Source organism: Glycine soja, chromosome 10 (assembly GCF_004193775.1).
Source record: "Glycine soja cultivar W05 chromosome 10, ASM419377v2, whole genome shotgun sequence".
Classification (NCBI taxonomy): domain Eukaryota; kingdom Viridiplantae; phylum Streptophyta; class Magnoliopsida; order Fabales; family Fabaceae; genus Glycine; species Glycine soja.
In genome coordinates this window covers 39,924,764-39,946,915 of record NC_041011.1, presented here as the reverse complement: position 1 = coordinate 39,946,915, position 22,152 = coordinate 39,924,764, and the positions used below count along the sequence as shown (strand labels likewise).

Sequence of the window (22,152 nt, the reverse complement as noted above, 5' to 3'; positions counted from 1 at the left end):
AAAAAAATAAAAAATAAATTTAGTATTTAAATATATAAGAAGTGTGATAATTTATTAATTGTCTACAGATTATACTGTCTCATTTTTTTACATTTAGAGTAAAATTCAAATTATTTATCATAAGAAATCAATATGCCACAATTTTATAGTTTCAGGAATCAAAATTGATATTTATCTATTTTTGAATTTTTCCATTATCCATTATCATGAATGGAAGGGCTGACAAAAAAATAAAGTTATCATGAATGGAAGGGAGATCTAGGTTAAGCGAAAAAAATAGGAAAGAATAACGAATGGCAATTAAGGGTATAAAATGGCATAGAAAAGGGCAAATTTGCGCAAACCGTGTTAAAGTCCATAGCCTAGAAATCTAGAATATAAGTAAAACCATTTATGTATTGATTGTGTTGTGTGTGTGCACGGCGTCAGGTAAGGTATTACGGGGTCACTCACACATCCACATCCACTCTCTCTTCTTCTTCTTCTTCTTCTTCCTCTCCACGACGATTAATAATAATAATGGAGCAGCTTCAAACACCCACCACCACCCATAATAACACGAATCCAGAAACCTCCAACTCCAACAATGGCGATCTTTTCTTCGAAGACTTCGACAGCACTTGTTCCACCCCTTACGTTAGCGCCCCTTCCAGCCCCGGCCGTGGGCCCCTCCCAGGCTTCTTCTACAGCGCTCCGGCCAGTCCAATGCACTTCGCAATCACTGCCGCATCGTCTTACGAGAACACCCCTTCTTCCGCACCAATGGGCTACGAGTTCGAATTCTCCGCCCGGTTCGGGTGCTCTGGTTCGGCCGGGTCCGGTTCGATGAGCTCGGCCGACGAACTCTTCCTGAACGGTCAGATCCGCCCCATGAAGCTCTCTACCCACCTCGAACGCCCGCAGGTCCTCGCTCCCCTGTTGGATCTGGAAGGAGAGGAAGACGAGGACGAGGAAGTAGTGGAATCCGTTAACGTTAACGTTAGCGTTGTCCGAGGAAGAGATCTGAGGCTGAGAGACAAGTCGGTTCGCAGAAGAACCAGATCCATGTCCCCTCTTAGGAGCAACACGCCGTTAGAGTGGGCCGAGAACGAGGACGAGGAGGATCACGTTCACGACAAAAACGTGACCAAGCCCAACCAAACCAACATTATTAGTTCCTCCGAAGCAGAGAAAGTAGAGGATGGTTTGGGTTTGGGTTTGGAGACAACACCTTCGGTTTCAGGTTCGGCCTCGTCCTCTCGGTCTTCCTCCGCTGGGAGAAGCTCGAAGCGGTGGGTTTTCTTGAAGGACTTTCTCCGAAGCAAAAGCGAAGGGAGGAGTAACAACAAGTTCTGGTCCACCATTTCCTTCTCCCCAACCAAAGACAAGAAAAATCAAAACCCACCAAACGCCAAAAGCGAAACCACGCAGAAAACGAAAGGTAGTAGTAGTTCTAGTTCTCAGACTTGGGCCAGGAGAATGAGTGGGAAGCCCACAAACGGTGTTGGGAAGAGGCGCGTGCCACCATCGCCGCACGAGTTGCACTATAAAGCGAACCGGGCCCAAGCAGAGGAGTTGAGGAAAAAGACCTTCCTCCCTTACAGGCAGGGTCTACTTGGGTGCTTGGGCTTTAGTTCAAAGGGATATGGGGCCATGAATGGCTTTGCTAGAGCCCTAAACCCTGTTTCCTCCAGGTAAATTTCTTGGGATTTCCCTTAAATTGTACAGATCATTATTAATTATTATTATTATCACTATCACTACTCCTCCTATTATTATAATTTCTTTGTTCATTTTGGAATCATTTAGCTTTGTCTTAGCTTTAAGAATTAAGATCACCATATGTTCAAAGGGAAAGCTTATCCTAGGTTGGTGAGAAGTAAGATTAAAATACGAGGGTTCTGGTTCTTGTTCTTCCCTCTCCATCATCCTTGTTGAGGATGCAGAACTGATAAAAGTATTTATGTACAATATACCAAGTCATGTACTCGTACTCGCAGCATTTTGCTATTTACACAGTTGCTGTGGAGTGACTGGAGTTTATTAATATATATTTTCCACACTTGCCTTTTTACTTAATTTAGGTCTAATCCGGTGTTGTTGTTATTATTATTATTATTATTGTGGTGATGCGAATGGCGATGCCTGTTATCTCTGGTACACTATAGTTATCGATTTATATTGTTGCATTGGTTACAGAAACCACGTGGTGTGGGGAGCCATGTTAGTTGGTTGAGGCCCCATTGTAACTGTGCGAACACACTTGACTTGAGCTATTTCCACACTACACCATAATTGAAAGATGCCCCTGTTTTTGTCTGCATCTCTCGCGTCTTGAGTTTTTGGTTGCGTATGCGAATTGCATGAGATAGGATGTGTCGGGATCATGGCAAATTGGCAATAGAATCAGATGATCTTAAATTTGCCCTTTCTTTTGGGGTCCAAAATGGTCTTTTTAGATGCAGCGTTATAATTATGCCGTGGTGAAGATTATTTGAGTTGAGTTCGGGAAAAAGATGTTTGCAAATCTATATGCGACAAGATGTGGACGTAATGTTTGATGGAGATTATTTGACATTGACTTGCTTATAAGTTAGTACTAGTATATTATAAAGCAGGAATGTAACCCATGTAAACAAACCACCCCAAGAGATGTTCCATTTTCATTTTCTTTTTGGTTGCTTCTATATTTTTTTCATTATACTATCCGCTTGTTCTTCGGTGCACCCTGAGTTTTCTTACTTGATGCCCCACTGCTACAATTTGAGGGATTTCAATTGGTTTCATAAATTGCTACTGGATTTGGAGGAAACTTTTTCAAAAAGGGGCTAATAAATAATCCACGAGACATGAATCCACCTGGGGGGCCCAAGTCCTTTAATAAGCTGGGCAGCATTTAAATTTGTTTAGCTAGCCAAGTCAAGATGTGTGTGGATAATCAAACGATTCAAACCTTCCTATCCGGACTTTGTTACGGAAGAATTTCAATTTGGACGGACTTTCCAAATTTAACTTTGAACATTGAATCAAAGGTAACTGTGGTAAAATAAGATAATAATAATAATTATATTTGGCTGGTAGGTGGTTCCAGAAGAAACTGTTCATATTGTTCACTCATCAGTTCAATCACATGCTAGCTACCTGTGCGGGGATTCTGCTAGAGTAAGCAGCTAACCTGTACTTGGCCCCGAATTTTTTCCCCCTCCTTTTTGTCATAATATTTGCCCCTTACCTTTTGCGGATCACGATCCTACTGTAGAGGATACTAGTCCTAAAAAAATTGAAAGAAAATTTATAAATATAATTTGTATGAATATGGATTTTTGGATCACAACTGCTCTGCCAGTCAGTTCCTTCATATCTGCAGCAGATAGCATTTTACACTGCATTGCTAGTAACAAGAAATTGGTCAATGAAACTACAAGTAACAAGACAAGTGCTTATATTTGGACACTCTTAAATTTTAGACACTATCACCACATCTCATTTCACTTATTTCTTCTCTTTTTTTTTTTTTATCTTTTCCAAGGTGTAAAGTGTAAAAACACTTAAAAGGGGTGTTTAAGAATCATTTTTCTAACGAGACAAATAAGGATATTACAATAATTTTTCAAGAGAGTTGATAAATAATTAATTTATTAAAACAATTACTTAAAGAGAGTTGAATTCATCTACTCACTGTTGTAATGTCAGTAATCTAAATCAACTGTAATAGATTTAAAATAAGATACTATTTATCAGATGAGAATAATCTATGCTTTTACTGTTAACTAAACACATGGTCAGGAAAAGGATAGGTGTGATGTAAATTTGGGGGCATGGCCAGGACGGTAAGACCTTGGAACTCAGGAATTAGAACCCATATCTCCCGGAGCAGAATTTATTAATGCAACGAATCTTCCATCATCATGAGATCAAGCATAGGAAAATAAGATGCTGAGCTGAGTGAGAGTCAATTCATCTGACTATACAAGACTGATTGACTGCATCAACAGACGCAAAAATTCAAATATGTTCAGACGACTCATCCAAATTAATGTCAATAATGAGAGTTTTTTTTGGATGCTAGTACGTATCTGAATTTTTTTAGGAAACAACCATTATTCGTTGCTGCTTCTTATTGTTGACTGTTGCAGTTCGCATACTTTTCAATTACAATTTGTGTTAATTGATTAATTGGATTTTTTTTAGAGTATTGTTTGTTAAGGGAATGGATCTTTTTAATTGCAGTTATTTTTTTTTCATTTTATAAGATTATGAGAAAATAAATAAAATACGGATTATTGGGAATAACAATCAGTAGGGTCGGGTAGAATTATAGTACCCGTTCTCGATTTAAAAAAAGTATTCATTCTTGTTCTTGTAATTGAAAACAAGATATTTGTATTCGTCTTTGTCAGGCATGAACAACAATTTTAATCCTCATGTGAGTATCTAATCAATCCATTTACGAATATTACTTTCAAAGTTATCATTATCTATTACATTCTATTATTTATTACACACCTATCTCTTTGATAGTCCACCTACTATCAAGAAAGCGAATTATTTGTTAACATTAATAATCCACATAAAAAATAGTTAAAAATTTGGAACTAAAAGTCGAGGGTTTGTGGAAAAGCGGTGTAACTAACGAAGTAATAAAAATAAAGGCTGAAGCTGAATCAAAGAAGCCCAAAACCCAATTCAGAAAATTTTCAAATAAACTAAGAACATAATTTGAAAAAGGGGTGTTGCGAGAATCGAACTCGCGACCTCTCGCACCCGAAGCGAGAATCATACCACTAGACCAAACACCCTCTACAATTCTTAAAATTGGCATGTTTTAAAATTTTACATCAAAACGAACTGATATACCAATAATAAATTTCGACGCCTAAAAATAACAATAAAGAAATTGACACGTAAAATAGTTAAATCAAACTAACAAAGAATAATTTTTTTCATCAGCTAAATAAAATTATTATATATAAATGAAAGCACAACAAAAGAATAAATTTCTACATTTAAACTGAATAAAGATTAATCTAATTTATAATTTTCAACACTTATAATCTAGTTGTTGAACATGATGAAAATTCTAGTGCATAATAATTATAAAGTTGAGAATACTAAAGATATAAATGATTTACATAAGAATGAATGATAAACTATTAAGATAAGAGAGAAAAAAAATTATGTGCAACTTTAGCCTGTTTATGCAAGTGTGTTTAGTTTGTTGCGAATCCTCCCATGCTCCATGTTAATCTTTTTACCTTCTTACAAATGATCAATCTAGATTGTGTCTTCCCAAAAACTTCAAAGAGATGGGAGCATGTTGGTGATGGATGTATTTTTGTAAATCTTATTTTCTTCTTCAACAAAAATTTCACATGCTATCGTATTTTGTTTTTAAGTCATCTTATTTAGGATGCTGTTGTTGCACTATAAATTTAATATAACATACTAACGAGGGTTAATGAAGATTAATGAAAGTTAATGAGAATTAATAAAACGGTTTTCATAGTAATTGTGACCACTAACAAATTTTATCACTAAGTTTTGTCATCTGTGTTAATAAGGTGTTCTCCCAAGGAGAGAACATTTGCATCTCACACTTATATCATTAGGTAAGTTTCCTTAATTCATCTCACATTGATGTTAAGATAGTGAGTTAAAAAAAATTATGTACCCTATAAAGAGGAAAAGAAAAAAATAGAATAGGCTCTTGAAGTTTGTAGCCTAATCTCATGTGATTGTGCAAACTTTACATCAAATCTCAACCACAAGTCTCTAACTTTTTTTTGTTTTATTGACGAAGAGTGCGGTAGTTGACTCAAAACCAAAAGATGAGTATTAAGAGGCGCCATGACAGAACATGCTGTAGTATCCAAGACCCACCCATAGGTACTAGGACTGTTTGTTCAATGACTTCTTTGTGTTTTGTTAGTTAAGTACATTTTTATTATAATTATATATTTGCATTTCTTGCATTTCTTTTTTGTCCCTACCTATTTTTTATTTTCCCAAGATACTAACCTACAAAGAAAAAATACCTCAATTTTTAGGATTTCATGTGAGTTTTTCTTGCACTTCAAACCATCATGACAATTGTGTGAAAATGTATCATTATGGCACTGGAAAACTAATGGCTTGGGGAAAGGTGTGATTAAACCCAACTAAAACCTATAAATAAATCAGTTAATATTTTATTAATGTTTTACTATAAGTTTTTAATAACAAATGTATTTTCATGTTGGCAGTAAGAATTGACATTGTTTTGAGATATAATTATTCGTGTTTTTACTGATTTTTGACTAAATGTCAAAGTCTATTATGTTTTAGTATTATTTTATTTTGATACATTATGTTTAAAATGCTTCAGTTTGATCTTTTATGTTTTTAAAAGTTTCAAGATAAAAGTTTTGAAATCATAAAGAACTAAGATACAACTTTTTAAACTTAATGCACCAAAATGAAACGGATCAAAATGTAACTTAAAAAGCATGAAAGATCAAAATAAAACTTTAAAATATAATGAATTAAAAGTAACAATTAATCTTGATTGTTTTAACTCTCAACACTTTAACTCACTATTCATATTATTATTTGAAAACAAAATTAAATCCTATAATAAAGAATCATAACCTTGATGTTACTTAATGAAGAAAAGAGTTAATATTTCATAATAGTACACTTCTAATCCCAAAATGTTTATTTAATATGTTATAATTTCCTAAATGCTTCTTAAAGAAAAAATAGTTAATATTTGATAAAACTACCTTAGGTGGTTACATAGTTTCATGACTAAATGTGTTTATTTGATAATAGTATAACCAACCATTCTAATTCTAAAATAAATAGATAAATTTGTAACTTATGTAGATTTATAAAGCAATTTCATATGATTGTTGTATTAGTTCATAGGAAATTTGTGAGAAAATGGACGAATAACGAAGCATTCATGTAATTATTATTTTGATGTTTTTTTATCAAAAAATTACATGATATGTCTTTTTTATCATTTTTTTCACATGCTAAAAATTGAGCACAAATTTTCTATTAAATAGATTATTCTTACTCATGTGAACGTAGTAACACATTACCCCATTGCATCAACCCTTTGGGTTCTATTTATCTTGGTTTGTGAAGGCTAAATAATTAACCAGGAAAATGAGACATAATTCACACACAAGATAGAGATTTAAAGCAGTGAAAAAAAAAACCCAAAAGAAGAAAGAATGGAAGCTCTAACTACACAAGGGCACTTGAATCCTGTACCTCTCATTTTATTTGTGTAGACAAAAATACCCCAAAATGATTTATGTCTTAGCACCTCCCTTCCCCACCATGGACGACTTGCATTGATCAACAACAACTTCCTCTGCTACCTCCACTACAAGCGTGGAGTAGCGTCACACCATCACAACACTAATAAATCTGGTAATAATTATGCTCAATGTAGGTGAAATCATGACCTATGCGAAGCTTCCTGTGATAAACACATCATCCAAGACTCCTTGGAAACTCTCATCAGAGTTAGATCTGAGAAGAATGATGATGATGTGGTTGAAGGGGGCGGCAGATTTGAGAAGCTAGAGATAGGCATTCCTCATGGCATAAAAGATGAACAAGGAGAAAGAAGAACAAGGATATCACCCTACTTCCAGAATGGGGTTCTTGGTGAAAGGACTATTTTTGTTCACATGAATAAAATTGGAGGTGCAAGATACAAGTTGGGAGGTGCAAAACTCAAATGCCCTACACAAGGGACCCAAAAACATGGCATAAAAAAAGAACAAAAATACGACAAAGTCTCACACCACAACGTTGCAGTTGCCCAATGGGTCATGCCCAAGCCCCAACGTGTATAAAAAGCTACTGTCGCCAATATGGTGAACCTTTTTTGAAAAAAAATATATATTAACTAATAGGTTTTTTTACCTGCCCAATTGGCTAAGGGTTTTATTTTGATGTTTTTAATAGGAGCATTCGTTGAATCAAATTTATCCAATGAACCTGAAAATGCAAATCAAACCAATGAAATTGGTTTGGATTGGTTAGGTTATCAGCTTCTTTTTTCAACCTAACCCATATCAATTAAATCAATTGGTTTTTAATTGTTAAATTATATTTCAAACTCAGTCTAAAGTTTGTTATAACTTTTGTATTTTCTTTCTTTGTCATTCTTTTTTATTTTCATTTAATCTAATCTAATGGTATCAAATGTCTTAATTTGGTCGTGTTAATATGTAATTTTTTTATAATATTTAAGGCAAAGAAATTAATGATATATGCAAAGTGATAACTATAAACATTGAATATTTTAAAATAAAAAATTTAAAATATTTTACCTTGCTTTAATATAAAATTAAATAGACAATAAGTGAAAATAAAAACTTAAAATTTTAATATAATTTTTTTGTCATAATCTAATTACTCGAACCACATCAACTTGATTTTAATTTATTTGGTTTGATTCAGATCGACAAAAAAAATTCAGAATTTAAACCAAATCAATATAAATAGTCCATAATGAATCTTACGGTATATTTGAATCAATCTAACTCGTCAAGATCTCTAGTTTTAAACCCTTAATGGGCCTAGGTTTGGACGATGATGATTGTTCAAGAAGTCTAAACTCACTAGTTAAAAGAAAAGAATACTTATCATCCTTTTGAGTTTCATGAACAAAGAGAAAATAATATGACATTAGATTTTTAAATTTTTTGTTTTTCATTAATTTTATTTCTCACATGATTTTCACTATGTTTATGATCCTTATTTGTACGAACATATGTTAGGTTCTATAATTTTTATGTATGTGAATATAATTAGACAACTTTCACCTCTCGAATTGGTAAAAATAAAAATTCAAAATTATGTTCCAAAATAAAAAAAATAAGCATTTTTTAAAACATCATTTTGACTCACTTCAAAAACTCAAAAAATACTAAATTATATTTTTTTTAAAAAAATAAGATACTAAATTGAATATAATAAAAAACAAAAAAAAATCTACTAGTGTATTTTAACCATTTAAATTTTGTAACATTATTAATTAAAATTCTCTAATTTAATTATACATACATCAAGGAGTAGTATTTTTTTTAATAAAACATTCAACATAGATAGTTTCCAAATGGAGTACTTTGACAATAGAAATTTCAGAGTAATACTGTGTTTATTATTATGTTTGTTCAAATTTAAACCTCTTTTCTTATTTTTGTTAAAGTGTTTATTATAATGTTATGTTTGTAATGATTAAAAAGAGAAAAAATAAAGATTAAATTATATTTTAGGTAAATAATCATTTTCGTCCTTAAATGTGTAGGTCATTGAAAAATTCATCCCTAAATGTGTTACATCAACTTTTCATTAATGGTAACAAACAAAAGTTAACAAATAGATAAATTGGTTGTACTTTTTTCACTTGCGGAAACTAAAATTTAAATTTTTATCTTTCAGAAATAAATTTATTAGCGCTCTACACATCCCGTAATAAAAATGACTATTTACCAAAATTTTACATACACAAAATAGATTCATATTATTCTTGGTGGCCAACTTGAGCCAAGGAATATGTTATTCTTAGCATTTGTAAAGTCGACCTCCAAAAGAACTAAAAAAAGTAAACAAAGAAGAGTTAATTACGTTAAAAAGGATAAATAATCATTGTTATCTTTAAATGTGTAATTCACTGACAAATGCGTCCCTGACAGATGAAAATATAAAATTTAATCTTTGAAACAGTAAAAAGTGCGACAAATATATCCGACCATTAACTTCCATCTATCATCGTTCAAAGAATAACCTACATGACACAGAGAGACAAATTTGTTATTGAAATAATTGTCAACGTGACCATCTTTAATTGTCAACATAGGGACATATTTGTCATATAATATTTTCTTGACCTTTTGTCTTCCAACTCTCTCGGAATATGAATGGGTAAATAGTCATTTTTGTCTTTGAATATGTAATTCATTGGCAAATGTGTTTCTAAAATATTAAAATATAATATTTAGTCCCTAAAAATGTAAAAAGTGTGATAAATATATCTAGTCATTAATTTTCGTCCATCATCATTAATAAAATAGTCAATATTCAAAGAAGTGAAATATGAGATATATTTATCTTTTAGGATAATTTGGAAAAATTTGTAATGATTAATACATGTTACAATATTTTATTTTGGTAATCTGATACAATATTTATTTTAGATAATTTCTATTGTGACAGACAAATTATGGTTGATAATCAATATTATCGTTATTATTATGTTTGTTTTAAGTTATATTTGTCAATATATTTTTTAAGTGATTATTGTAACGTTATGTTTCTAATGATAAAAAAACTAAAAATTTATCTTAAAATTATATTTTACTCTTAAATGAAATAAAATTTCGAGTCTAATAAATTAGTCAAATAAAAACATCCTTATATTTAGGTCAAATAAAAAAATTACTGATATTTTCGTCCAATAATAATAATTTATTACCATTTTTTATTCACTTACTAACATCTAAGTAAAAAAATTATTAAAATTTCCGTCTAATAAAACTTATTAATATTTACAAACGAAAAATTAACAACAAATATATTTATCATACTTTTATACTTTTAATAATTAAATTTTATATTTTTATCCTTCAACAATACATTTATGAGTTAGATTAGCCCACCATGAAAAAAAAGACTACTTCCTTTAAGAAATAAGTAAGGCGAAGAGAAGAATTAATTAATTGAGCGAGTCAATGAGCAGAGGCAGGGAGATAGAGCGCAAAATTCTACGTCTCCTTCACGGCGGCAAAACCCGCAGCCACCTCACCGAAATCCATGGTCACTTCCTCCGCCATGGCCTCCAGCAATCCAATCAAATCCTCGCCCACTTCGTCTCCGTTTGCGCCTCCCTCCGCAGAGTCCCTTACGCCACGCGCCTCTTCGCCCACACCCACAACCCCAACATCCTCCTCTTCAACGCCATCATCAAAGCCCATTCTCTACACCCACCCTTCCACGCTTCCTTCTCCTTTTTCTCCCTCATGAAAACCCGCGCCATCTCCCCCGACGAGTACACTCTCGCGCCTCTCTTCAAGTCCGCCTCCAACCTCCGCTACTACGTTCTCGGCGGATGCGTCCACGCGCACGTTGTTCGACTCGGGTTCACGCGCCACGCCTCCGTCCGCGTCGCCGCGTTGGAGGTCTACGCGAGTTGCGAGAGGATGGGCGATGCCAGCAAGGTCTTCGACGAAATGCGTGACCCAGACGTCGTCGTTTGGAACTTGATGATCCGTGGGTTTTGCAAGATGGGTGATTTGGAAACGGGTATGAAGGTCTTTGGACAAATGAAGGAACGGACCGTGGTTTCGTGGAATCTCATGATGTCTTGTTTAGCTAAGAATAACAAAGAGGAGAAGGCTCTTGAACTTTTCAATGAAATGCTCGAGCAGGGTTTTGAACCCGACGATGCTTCCTTGGTCACGGTGTTACCTGTTTGTGCTCGCTTGGGAGCTGTGGATATTGGCGAGTGGATCCATTCCTATGCAAATTCCAAGGGGTTCCTACAAGACACTATTAACGTGGGGAACTCGCTCGTGGATTTCTATTGCAAATGTGGCAACTTGCAAGCCGCGTGGAGCATTTTCAACGACATGGCAAGTAAAAACGTTGTTTCATGGAATGCCATGATATCGGGTTTGGCGTATAACGGTGAGGGTGAAGTTGGGGTTAACTTGTTTGAGGAGATGGTGCATGGAGGCTTTGAACCTAATGATTCCACTTTTGTGGGGGTTTTAGCGTGTTGTGCTCATGTGGGTTTGGTGGATAGAGGGCGTGACTTATTTGCTTCTATGAGTGTCAAGTTTAAGGTTTCACCTAAGCTGGAGCATTATGGGTGTGTTGTTGACTTGCTTGGGCGTTGTGGGCACGTGAGGGAAGCTCGTGATTTGATTACAAGCATGCCATTGAAGCCAACTGCGGCCTTGTGGGGTGCGTTGCTTAGTGCTTGTCGGACTTATGGTGACAGGGAAATTGCAGAAAATGCGGCTAAGGAGCTCGTTCGTCTTGAACCATGGAATTCGGGGAATTATGTGTTGTTGTCCAATGTTTATGCTGAAGAAGGGAGGTGGGATGAAGTTGAGAAAGTTAGGGTTTTGATGAGGGGAGGCGGTGTCAAGAAAGTTCCAGGGCAGAGTGCAACTGGATAGTGGCAACTTGCGAGAAATAGCTGTCTTTTGGTTGACACAAACTAAAGGAGTTCCCTTTTTTAATTTAATGCATGCATGCATGCATGATGTTAACTTACACAAAAACGTAGTACCATGAAGATTGGAGAATGCCACCAATCTCACTGATCAAGTCCCAACTCCAGACAATTTTGACATTTCACCACCACGGCTTTGAATTATAAAGGAACCAATTATTTAGATATGTCAAACTCTTAGTTGGATGTACTGATTGGTTCAAGAGCACGCTGGATACTTTATCATGCCTTTTAGATTAGGTAATCCATATTTGCAGATTTAATTTTGGTGGTTTTTATATAAAGGAGAATCCATGTAGTTTCAACTGAATCCGAAGCCTGATTTTTTTTTTTTTTTTTTGTATTATTCCAAATGAGTAATATGTAAAATAATTTTTATACATTATAACTACCGTTTTTGTGTCTTTCTGTCTTTGTGCGTTCATTTTGTAATATGTTGATATATTTCGTAGAGCCATAAATAATTATACTAACTGTAAATAGGAAGTACATTAAGACAACTGTCATGAACGTTACAATAAAGTAGGAAGCTATCACTATCCGGTTTAAAATATAATGAAGTCCATTGAGCATCTGTTAGTTGCGGCTAATACCTCAAATCACATTGCATAAACTGCTGCTACTGCCAGGATGAAGAGATTGTCGATTGATAACTTGGGAGCATTATTTGTCTCTCCTCCGATATACTCTGCCAAATTGAAGTTCCCTACACATAGCTTACATGTTTGTTAAAGCAGCAAAATTTATAAGAACATTGAAAAAGAGAAGTTCAAGTTAATATATATGTGTCCGTGGAAAGTAACTAGCATCCTGACCTCTTTGTCTTGAGTAGCTGCAGCCAGCATTTAGTGCATATCTCATTTGTTGTAAAGTTGCCTTGTTGTAGAATATGAAATTGGATAGTATGTTATCAATGCAATTCAGCACTAGCTGTGTTTCAGTTAGGCACGGTCCACTACAGAAAAAATCAGTGGCCACCGGTGGTATGTTAATATTCCCAGATGGGTTTAATCTATATGCTTCATCACACCCAACATAAATCTGGGAAAAATTCAAAAAAAGCCAAATGAAATGGTAAAAGAATATGTCAGAAAGGAAGCGAGATTGATGATGACCAAACATAGATTGAGTTCGTGTTGTATATGATAGTGAAAGTGGAAAATAATTAATAATCTTTCATTCAAGAGGGAAAAAAACATATTGTTAACGTGAAGTCACATGCTAGCTTCCAACAAATGCCATCAAATATTTGTTACTCACGAGTTTATTGTCAAAGCACGATAGAGCCTTTAGCATGTTTTGTCCTTGCAAATCACCCTCAGCAGCCTCTGTTCATTTTTTCAGGCATACATATATATGCCACAAAATTGTATAAATTAGGATCCGTAGTGCATAGAATAAATGGTTAAAAAGAAAACTTAGTTGAAGCCATAGATACGATATAATCATAACCTGAGTAAAAGCAAAACAAAGAAATTGAAAGTATAACAAGGATGCTGAAATTTCCCTTTAGCATGAGTGCAAATGCCATGACTATACTCGTGTGAAACACAGTTGAGTACATGGGGGGAATCTTATATGAATGAGATGACGTAGGGGATTGATTACTCAACTTTTGTGATTTTATGATCAAGACAAGTTGAATATAGTAGGCCACCACACAAAAATCTAATAATGGAAAAAAAAAGAAAGTGAATCAGTGGTTTGGTTAACAAATAGCACCAGTTTATACCTGTAGTAGGTGCAGACAAATTGACCGATACAAAAGTGAAAGCAATGCATTAGATTATTATTATTTAGTTACCAACTCGAGCTTTCAATCCATCTCACTTTTGGAGTGTGTGACTTTTAGAACTTAGGTTATATCGGAGAATGGATTTGCCATATTTTCGTCAGCTAGGTATTTCTAAAAGAAGATTCCGTAACCGGATTCAAGAAAGTCACAACTCACAAGAAAAAATGAACAGAGATAAAAACCAAAAAAAATATAGATTCTGGAGATGCGGGGTATCGATCCCCGTACCTCTCGCATGCTAAGCGAGCGCTCTACCATCTGAGCTACATCCCCACATTGATGTTTTCCACTTATCTATAATATATATTAAATACATTATAGGTCTAGTAAGTAAAATCATAATTGCAAAATTAACAACGGTATGTTTGAAATTATTAAGGAATAATTTTTAATTAATTTATAATTAAATTCTTTTTTAATCATAATTTATATTTAATAATCTAATAAATAAACTAAAATCGATCATTTGTAAAATTAGGAAATCAAATGTTTTAAAATCATGAATTTGAAAATTAAAATCAAAATTATAATTTTTTTTTTATTATTATGAAAATCACAAGAAAAATAGAAAATGTATACATGTCCAACAAATCCGATATTAAACTTTTCACGAAAACAAAGTAATACAAGACCTTTTTCCAGTAAGAGAGAACTCGATAAAGATTAGGAAGAGAGAAGAAATAGATATTTAAACTGAATTCCTTCATTTTCTGATTTTCCAATGCATTACAATGGTTATATATTCGACACCTAGCTGCTACACACGCACACTAATCAGCAAGCCGAAACATATTCCTAATAATGCCAACAAACTCATTCTAGAGCATCTTTCTTATTATTATTTCCTATATTTAATAACAGAGAGTAATAACAATTCTTTTGGACCTGCCAATATGAATTGGACCGTAACACAAAGACTTGGCTAGAAAAGAAAATATTAGGAAAAAAACTTGGAATTGAATATATAATAACTTAAAAGTAAACAATTCCTTTTCCTAAAAAAAAGAGTAAGCAATTCATTTTTTGACTGAGTAAACAATTCATTAACATATCATTATAGCAGTTTAAATAAAAAGAACATTATGCATGACTTACAAAAGAAAAAAAATTCATTATATATATATATATATATATATATATATATATATATATATATATATTAAGTTGTCTCAACTTATACACCCTAAAGAATAGAATAAGGGACTCTGAACTAAGTTAATTTCTAAATAATTTTATTTTTGGGTGATATTGTTATATGTTTCACAAGTATATCAAATCACATGAGTAGTATAAAATGAAAATTTTAAATATCATTTTTTCAAAGGACTAGTATAATATAATTTACATACTTTTTATTTATTAGATAAAATATAAAATGAACTTAAAATAACAATGGTTAAAATCAAAGATAAAGATGAAAACATGAAAATAAAACTAATAAAAAAAGTTTTTTATTCTCAAGGATCTAGATTGAAAAAGTGTTGCGAGAAACAATAATAATAAATATCAGAGTTTAATTTCACTAAATCATTTTCTGATACATATACAAACTACTAATCAATGTTTATTATTTATTTATTATGATCGACTTATAAAAATATTCAACTTTCATTCCTTAAAAAAGAACTTAAGTCTTTGGACTAAACTACCAATCTCCTTTTTCACCTTTATAGTTTTTTAGAAAATAAAAATAAGTAAAAAAAATATTATCAAAGTTGAATGTATGATTTATGCATCGCACGAATTCCACCTGATATTAAATAGATTTTCAAGAATTTTTAAATTTAACTTATTTAAAGTAAAAATATGTAAGTCAAAAACCAAAGACATATTTAAAGTCAATTTATGCAAATTATATTTGAAAATACTTTAAATCAGTCTAATGATGAATAGAGTCTCACTTTCTTTTTTGAGTAAAATAAAGTCTCACCTTCTTATTTTACATATCTCTTCAGTTTAAATATATAAATTTTATTCATGATTTTGTTTACAATTATCTTTAAAATAATAGCCAATGAATGAAAATCAATTTTCCTTAAGAAATTATATTTAATATTTTACCAATTCATTCTTAACATTGTTTCCAATAAAAATTATAAAAATAATCAACTACAATAAATTATTAATGGTATTTTTAATGTTTATTTTTGGGTGAAATCTAATATCCTCGACTGAGTGACAAGGATTAATTTCTCAAAATGTTAAGATTCAATAAAGAAATTGACCTCTACCAATACTCAGATCAAAGATTGAATCCCTAACCATGGGCTTACCAATCATGTCGTATACCTTGTTGATATTAATGTTATTCTTGATATGAAACATAAGAAAAAAAAACATTAAAGTGATTCCCTCATTTAGTAATCAAGATTTTAAATTCCTTTGCTTATGTCATATATTTGTCAACATTTATATTCAATATTATGTTTAAAATACATTTAATTAAAAAATAAAATATATTTAATTGATTAGAAAAATTAAATAAGAAATTGCTAATAAGTTGTTAGAGTTAAAAGTAAAAGATTAAATGGAAAATTTTAAATGCTTTTAACTAATTTATATATTTATAATAAAATATTTTATTAATAAGTAATTAATTAATATTGATAGTTCCATGTGAAATATTATTTGATTTCACACAAGTATTTTTTTCATAAATAATTATCTCAAACTAGTATTCATTTTTATCTTTCTCTCTTTTATATCTATATATTAATTAATAATTTTTCGAAAAATCAATAATTAAAAGTAATATTATATTACAGTTAATTGTTTACTATAAATATAAATTATAATTTTACCCACGAGTCAAAATACTAGTTATTAAATTAAAATTATATTTTTAATATTATCAAATATGTGTAGTCAATAAATATTTAATGCTTAAAACTTGAAACAATATTTCAAAATTTTAACACAATAAATATTTATTCATTTTTATCATTTTTTTCAAAGTGAAATTATTTTTTTATGAAGTTTGACTAAAGAGAGAAATGCTTAGTCAAAATCTCCATAGTTTAGAAAGAAACACATAAGGCAATTCCTTTACTCTAGTCTCATTCTCAAGATTTGACCATGACACACATCACAAACAATAAACACTACCACATCTATTTAATCCCACTATCAAACTCAATAATGCACACACACTCACACACATCATCTCTCATTTCCATAGGCATTGTTTTTCTTTCTCCAAGCTTTTTCCTTTGTTTAACAATCAAACTCTTTTCTTGGAGTTCAAATTTCATGCTGACCAAAATCAAAGGACATTATCACCAACAACATGTCCTCTTTCCACTGTCACCTATGTATCTGAAAACTCATTGGAAGGTAACACTCACTTTTTCAGTTCCTTTCAAGAGACCCATTGTTTAAAAATACAAGGTTTTTCTAACATTAGTTCATTTGTAGGGTCTGGGTTTGCGTTAAGGATTTTTCCTTGCAATGTTCTGACACCTAATGTTTTCCCAACATTGGTGTCAATCAATGTCAACGAAGCATTATAACGATATTTGGAGGAAAAGCAAATGCAATGAGAATTGGAGAAGGAGAAAATTAGGAGACAGATATTCACAAGAGAGATGGCATTGGCATGATGACAAAAGTTGGAGGAAGAAGTTAGGAAAAAAATGACATAAGAGACTGCATTGGGAATCCCATTAGAAATCTGATTTCGAGAACATGTTTGAATGTCTTCCAATCTAATATTATGCAATCGAGATAATAACATTAACGTATTTGGTGTGCCACAATCCCAATAATAACAAACAATGATAATAAAGTCTCCATATTGGTTAGTATACTTGTATCTTATTTATTTGGTTAAACACTAGTCAACAATACATTATCCTCATAACATACTTTCACTATTGTAATTTTACTGGCAATGTTAAACAATCATAATATTTATATATATCTTATTCATACACCAACATCCTAAAGAGAAGATAGAGTCAATATATAGGGAATACTGAAACTCTTTAATTGGTCGTTGAGCTTATATTATATTGTTTATCCCATTGTAGGCTAAGTCAGGTGTTCCTCCTTATGGTACAAAGCGCAAAGTGATGTCATCTCTTACACTTGATGACAACGACATTTCTCCACTAGTCATGCCAAAGAAATCCAAGCAAGAGTGGATCTGTAAATTATGTCATATTAGTACTACAAGTGAAAATGAATTGAACAATCATCTTTTGTTTCCTCGAGAATGAATTTGTATTTATATTTCTAATTATAAAAAGATGATTGAAAGGTTATTATTTATTTGACATTGGAGCAAATTTCATAAGATTAAACAAGTTAATATTTCTTAAAATTTGACACTTTTGTTGTCAAAATTACCATTCCTCAATTTTGAGGGAAAAATAGTCAAAATACCATGGATGTGTAATTGACATAGGATTATACTCTTTATAACAGTGGTATCGGCTGCAAAGCCTGTGGTATTGTAACTCACATCTAGTTCATAATTCACATACAAAAGATAGTGATTAAAAATGAATTTTAAAGAAACTATATTCGAAAAAATATATTTTTAAAAAATTAATATTAAAATTAATATTTAGATTGAGTTTCAAATGTTAGTTAAAAATAAATTTATTGAATTAATCAAATAAAATATATTTCTTTTTCTTTTTCACCACAAGAATTGCAACCCAAATATGATTAAAAAGGGTGAAAATTCAATAGCAAGTGGGATACCGATTAGATAGATAAACATTTTAGACTCCGCAGTTCTGGCTAGTAGCTAGCTACATGCCTACATCGTAGGAGTTTGTAGATTTACAACACAATGGTGAATGGTGTGTAAATATTTGAAAGTGGGAGGGTTAGGGAGAAGCTAATGTTTAAAAATAGAGGTGAAATATTGTTTAATAAGCCAAAAGCCAGCAAGAAGAAAATGTTTGTTTTCCAAGCATGGATATAGAGAGAAGAGTCCTTAAGTATATATTATAGCCCTCTCTTTCTCTTATGGAGCAAAGATAAACGATCACCAGAAATAACTAACATTTGCACGGCATATAATGGACAGGTGAAAGAAAGGGATAAGTGTCATTTTCTTTTAATAAAATATTCTTTAAACAATTTTTTGTACTAAAAAAAAATGTTTAACAGCAATTTGTACTAACAACATTTCTATAGCATAACTATAGGAATAAGCGTCTAGAAACAGGATACCAAGCCATCTCTTACTACATGGACTATTTATTTGATGTACTGAGAGAGCCATTTGAAACCATCTCCGTAACCCATTTTCTTCACAATACTGCACATGAAAACCTCCATAGGACGGACATTAGAATCTGACAAATTTACATTTCCCTTGCCCGTAGTGAAATTGGTCAGGCCCAAATGGTAACGCAACTCTTCTTCTGAGGCAGCATATGGAATATCTATCTTGTTTCCAAGGATAAGGAAAGGGACAGTAGTCAAAGACTCATCAGAGAGCAGAGCATCTAACTCTTTTTTAGACTCGGCAAATCGTTCCTTGTCATATGAATCTACCAAGTAGACCACTGCATCTACCTGCACCAAAGAAGGATGATGCCTTGCTCTAAATTCTCTAAAAGTAACATAGGTGAGTATGTAATAAACCTCCAGCAAGAAGTCCTCAGTCAAAATATTCATTTAACTTCTTAAAAGCCATGATGCGCATACCAAAGTCCAGGCATTGCTTAATGCTTGAGAATAATAATGCAAGCAACAGCTAAAAAACCAAAAAAAAGGAAAGCAACCTCTAAGAGGGCTATATTTGTTCAGAGAATCATTCTCCCCCCCCTCCCTGAGGTATACTATTAGAGCATTGGCAGCAAGAATTATGAAGGCATGTGTATATCCCTTGATTTATGTATATATTATGCTCAACTAGAGCATCAGTAGCAAGAATTATGAAGGCAAGAGTATATCCCTTGGTTTATGTATATATTATGCTCAACGAGACACCCCATAGGAAAAAGTTGTATCAGCAGCAGATATGTCTGATAACATACAATTAGCAACACTCTAATGAGAAAAGGTGCTATCAGCGAATTTCCATGTATAATTTCTGCCTCCCATGAATCAGACAAACGATAACCATTTTGCTGGGATTATGAAGGCATCAATCCTTTAACTAAGCTCTAGTCACATAAATTAGACAATAGTCCTAATATAGTAATATTCAACACATGAGTATTCTTGGCAACTTGATCATTACAGCGCAAGTTCAGTAATGAGTATAGAAAGAAAACTTTATCCTTGTTAACAGCTAGAACGACAAATAAACATATTCCAAGTCAAACCACACATTAATATTAGCATGTAGACCAAAAGTCTAAAACCATATCAGATTGAGGAGTAAGATTTAATCCTAAATTCCAGACAAATCTTATAGGTATATAGCCAAGTTCCATCAAGTGATGTTTGCAGGTGTAAAACAGAGTTGAGAAGTCAACTGTTGGGGTGCAATCAGGTATAAAAATATGCACAAATGTGTGTATGTGTTAGGAGAGGGACAAGAGAGAAAGACCTTAGCATAGTAATCTTTCCAGACTCTTCGTGCAATCTGGTGACCCCCGAGATCAAAAGCTTTAAACTTGATCCTCCCAATACTCAACTCCTCTGATGTTGGATACTGTGTAGGCTGATGCTGAACTAGTCTCTGCCAAACCAATTCTCATTTAAAAAAATACCAATAACCAGGCGCATATTTTAGCCCCAATAAACTATGATAATGTCAGGAAGGTAGACATTACAAAGTACATATGTGAAATCAATTTGTTAAGCTTGCTAAAACCAGAAAATAATTGTTGAGAAAAACACATTTAAAGAAAAAAATTGATGTTAGATGACCAAAAAAAAAACAAACATTAGACCAAAACATGTCAATACAGATAATTGGTTTTAAATTGTAGACCACAACTACAATTGCAGCGCAATCAATTGTGGTCATGGTTGTGATCCTTGATATTACGGAAAATTGCATACAAATGCAATCAGATGGTTGAAACTTAATCATAAAGACCCCAAAAACCATGACACTGAGGCTGCAATGGCGGTTGCAGATGATTTTTTTAAAACCTTGAGCACAATATTGCAGTTTTTGAGGCTTCCTCAACTGCATCAGCAAATACACAGGATTGACTTTAAATTGTGGTCCACGGCCACAATTTTCCACAATATTGCTAATCACAACACAACCGAGATTTAAAAACATGCAGAGGATATATAGAGAGACAATTAGCCATGCAACCCTTCTTTGAAACACTGAATCTCGTAATAATATTTAAATTGTACAAAAGGATTCTAACTAAAAGAATAACATTCCCAGTAAATTTAAAGCGATTCAGGGCTTAAGCGGAAAAGGGAAACCTCGTCTTTGAGCATGTGAAGCAAGGTGGTCTTTCCGGCATTATCGAGACCTAAGAATAAGATCTTGGCCTCCTTCTGCCACAACCCAAGCGATGCCAGAATCCCATAAAACCAATCAAACAAAAACATCGCCTTTGCTTCTTTTATTATTTTTATATATTTTACGCTCGATCTCAAATACTACTCCACTCCCAATAGATAACAAAATTCAAACAGAATACGAAGCCTTCGGCATTAAGATCTGACCCCCGAAAACAGAGCGAAGATTAAAGCAGAAAAGAATATCGGAGGAGTGGGTGTGAGGTTGAACGATTTAGAGAGTGACTGTGCTGCTTTAACGATTTCGATGGGTGTGGAAATAGGACTGTGGGTGTTGTCGTGGGAAGGGACTAGTGACCGGGTAATCCGGTAATGCTGAATTCCAAATTATAAAAATTGTTATTCTTATATAGATGTTAAAATTCTATCTAGGGTTCTTATTCTAGCATGATTTTTAAAACCTTCAACTAGTATCTTCACTGGCTGAATCACTGTTCTGATTTTACAAGCATTGAATTTTAGTCTTTTAAATAATTTTGTTTTCATTTTAATCTTTATAAAAAACAATAATTTAATCTATATTATTAAATAACAATGTTAATTGATGACTTAGACAATAATAATATTGGTTGTTTATTATTGTCTTGCGTTGTCAAGAAATTTGACATGTAATTTCTACTAATAAACAATATTTTTAAATCATCATCTATTTAAAATATTATGAATTAGGTTCATAATA

At 32.6% G+C, this 22,152-nt stretch overlaps 4 protein-coding genes and 3 non-coding genes across 8 annotated transcripts; 2 read left to right on the top strand and 5 right to left on the bottom strand.

The window, feature by feature from the left end:
* Window positions 1–336: 336 nt before the first annotated feature.
* Window positions 337–2,705, top strand: LOC114372638. 2 transcript variants are annotated; one of them, XM_028330317.1, is made up of 2 exons: window positions 337–1,673; window positions 2,179–2,705. In XM_028330317.1, the coding sequence occupies exons 1-2, from the start codon at window positions 520–522 to the stop codon at window positions 2,213–2,215; spliced, it is 1,191 nt and encodes a 396-aa protein (XP_028186118.1). In that variant the 5' UTR covers window positions 337–519; the 3' UTR covers window positions 2,216–2,705. The 2 variants fall into 2 exon arrangements, with proteins under 2 accessions (XP_028186118.1, XP_028186119.1); XM_028330318.1 differs by lacking the exon at window positions 2,179–2,705 and having other exon boundaries at window positions 338–2,058.
* A 2,001-nt stretch (window positions 2,706–4,706) lies between these two features.
* Window positions 4,707–4,778, bottom strand: TRNAP-CGG. The gene has a single exon. It is a non-coding gene; the product is annotated as a tRNA-Pro (tRNA).
* Window positions 4,779–10,673: 5,895 nt separating this feature from the next.
* LOC114369971 (pentatricopeptide repeat-containing protein At1g09190) lies at window positions 10,674–12,576 on the top strand. The gene has a single exon (XM_028327249.1). It carries the CDS (start codon window positions 10,716–10,718, stop codon window positions 12,165–12,167), a length of 1,452 nt encoding a protein of 483 aa, XP_028183050.1. The 5' UTR covers window positions 10,674–10,715; the 3' UTR covers window positions 12,168–12,576.
* A 108-nt stretch (window positions 12,577–12,684) lies between these two features.
* On the bottom strand, window positions 12,685–13,811 carry LOC114369972. The gene is made up of 4 exons (XM_028327250.1): window positions 13,676–13,811; window positions 13,484–13,551; window positions 13,039–13,264; window positions 12,685–12,929 (listed from the first exon to the last, which is right to left on the bottom strand). Exons 1-4 carry the CDS (start codon window positions 13,785–13,787, stop codon window positions 12,823–12,825), a joined length of 513 nt encoding a protein of 170 aa, XP_028183051.1. The 5' UTR covers window positions 13,788–13,811; the 3' UTR covers window positions 12,685–12,822.
* A 407-nt stretch (window positions 13,812–14,218) lies between these two features.
* On the bottom strand, window positions 14,219–14,291 carry TRNAA-AGC. The gene has a single exon. It is a non-coding gene; the product is annotated as a tRNA-Ala (tRNA).
* Window positions 14,292–19,057: 4,766 nt separating this feature from the next.
* Window positions 19,058–21,760, bottom strand: LOC114369130 (GTP-binding protein SAR1A-like). Its single transcript, XM_028326311.1, has 3 exons — window positions 21,375–21,760; window positions 20,533–20,664; window positions 19,058–19,550 (listed from the first exon to the last, which is right to left on the bottom strand). The coding sequence occupies exons 1-3, from the start codon at window positions 21,501–21,503 to the stop codon at window positions 19,230–19,232; spliced, it is 582 nt and encodes a 193-aa protein (XP_028182112.1). The 5' UTR covers window positions 21,504–21,760; the 3' UTR covers window positions 19,058–19,229.
* On the bottom strand, window positions 19,997–20,114 carry LOC114372761. Its single transcript, XR_003658326.1, has one exon. It is a non-coding gene; the product is annotated as a small nucleolar RNA snoR83 (small nucleolar RNA).
* Window positions 21,761–22,152: the final 392 nt, after the last annotated feature.

Bases quoted from the DNA above. Each gene is read 5' to 3' on its own strand.
- LOC114369972 (XM_028327250.1), bottom strand. From the start codon at position 13,787: ATGTACTCAACTGTGTTTCACACGAGTATAGTCATGGCATTTGCACTC. The intron at 13,552-13,675 runs GTTATGATTATA...AAAAATGAACAG, and splicing joins TTTGTTTTGCTTTTACTCAG to AGGCTGCTGAGGGTGATTTG. The intron at 13,265-13,483 runs GTGAGTAACAAA...AATTTTTCCCAG, and splicing joins CGTGCTTTGACAATAAACTC to ATTTATGTTGGGTGTGATGA.
- LOC114372638 (XM_028330317.1), top strand. From the start codon at position 520: ATGGAGCAGCTTCAAACACCCACCACCACCCATAATAACACGAATCCA. The intron at 1,674-2,178 runs GTAAATTTCTTG...CATTGGTTACAG, and splicing joins CTAAACCCTGTTTCCTCCAG to AAACCACGTGGTGTGGGGAG.
- LOC114369130 (XM_028326311.1), bottom strand. From the start codon at position 21,503: ATGTTTTTGTTTGATTGGTTTTATGGGATTCTGGCATCGCTTGGGTTG. The intron at 20,665-21,374 runs GTTTCCCTTTTC...TTGGTTTGGCAG, and splicing joins TTCACATGCTCAAAGACGAG to AGACTAGTTCAGCATCAGCC. The intron at 19,551-20,532 runs GTCTTTCTCTCT...TCTTTGGTGCAG, and splicing joins GGAAAGATTACTATGCTAAG to GTAGATGCAGTGGTCTACTT.
- LOC114369971 (XM_028327249.1), top strand. From the start codon at position 10,716: ATGAGCAGAGGCAGGGAGATAGAGCGCAAAATTCTACGTCTCCTTCAC.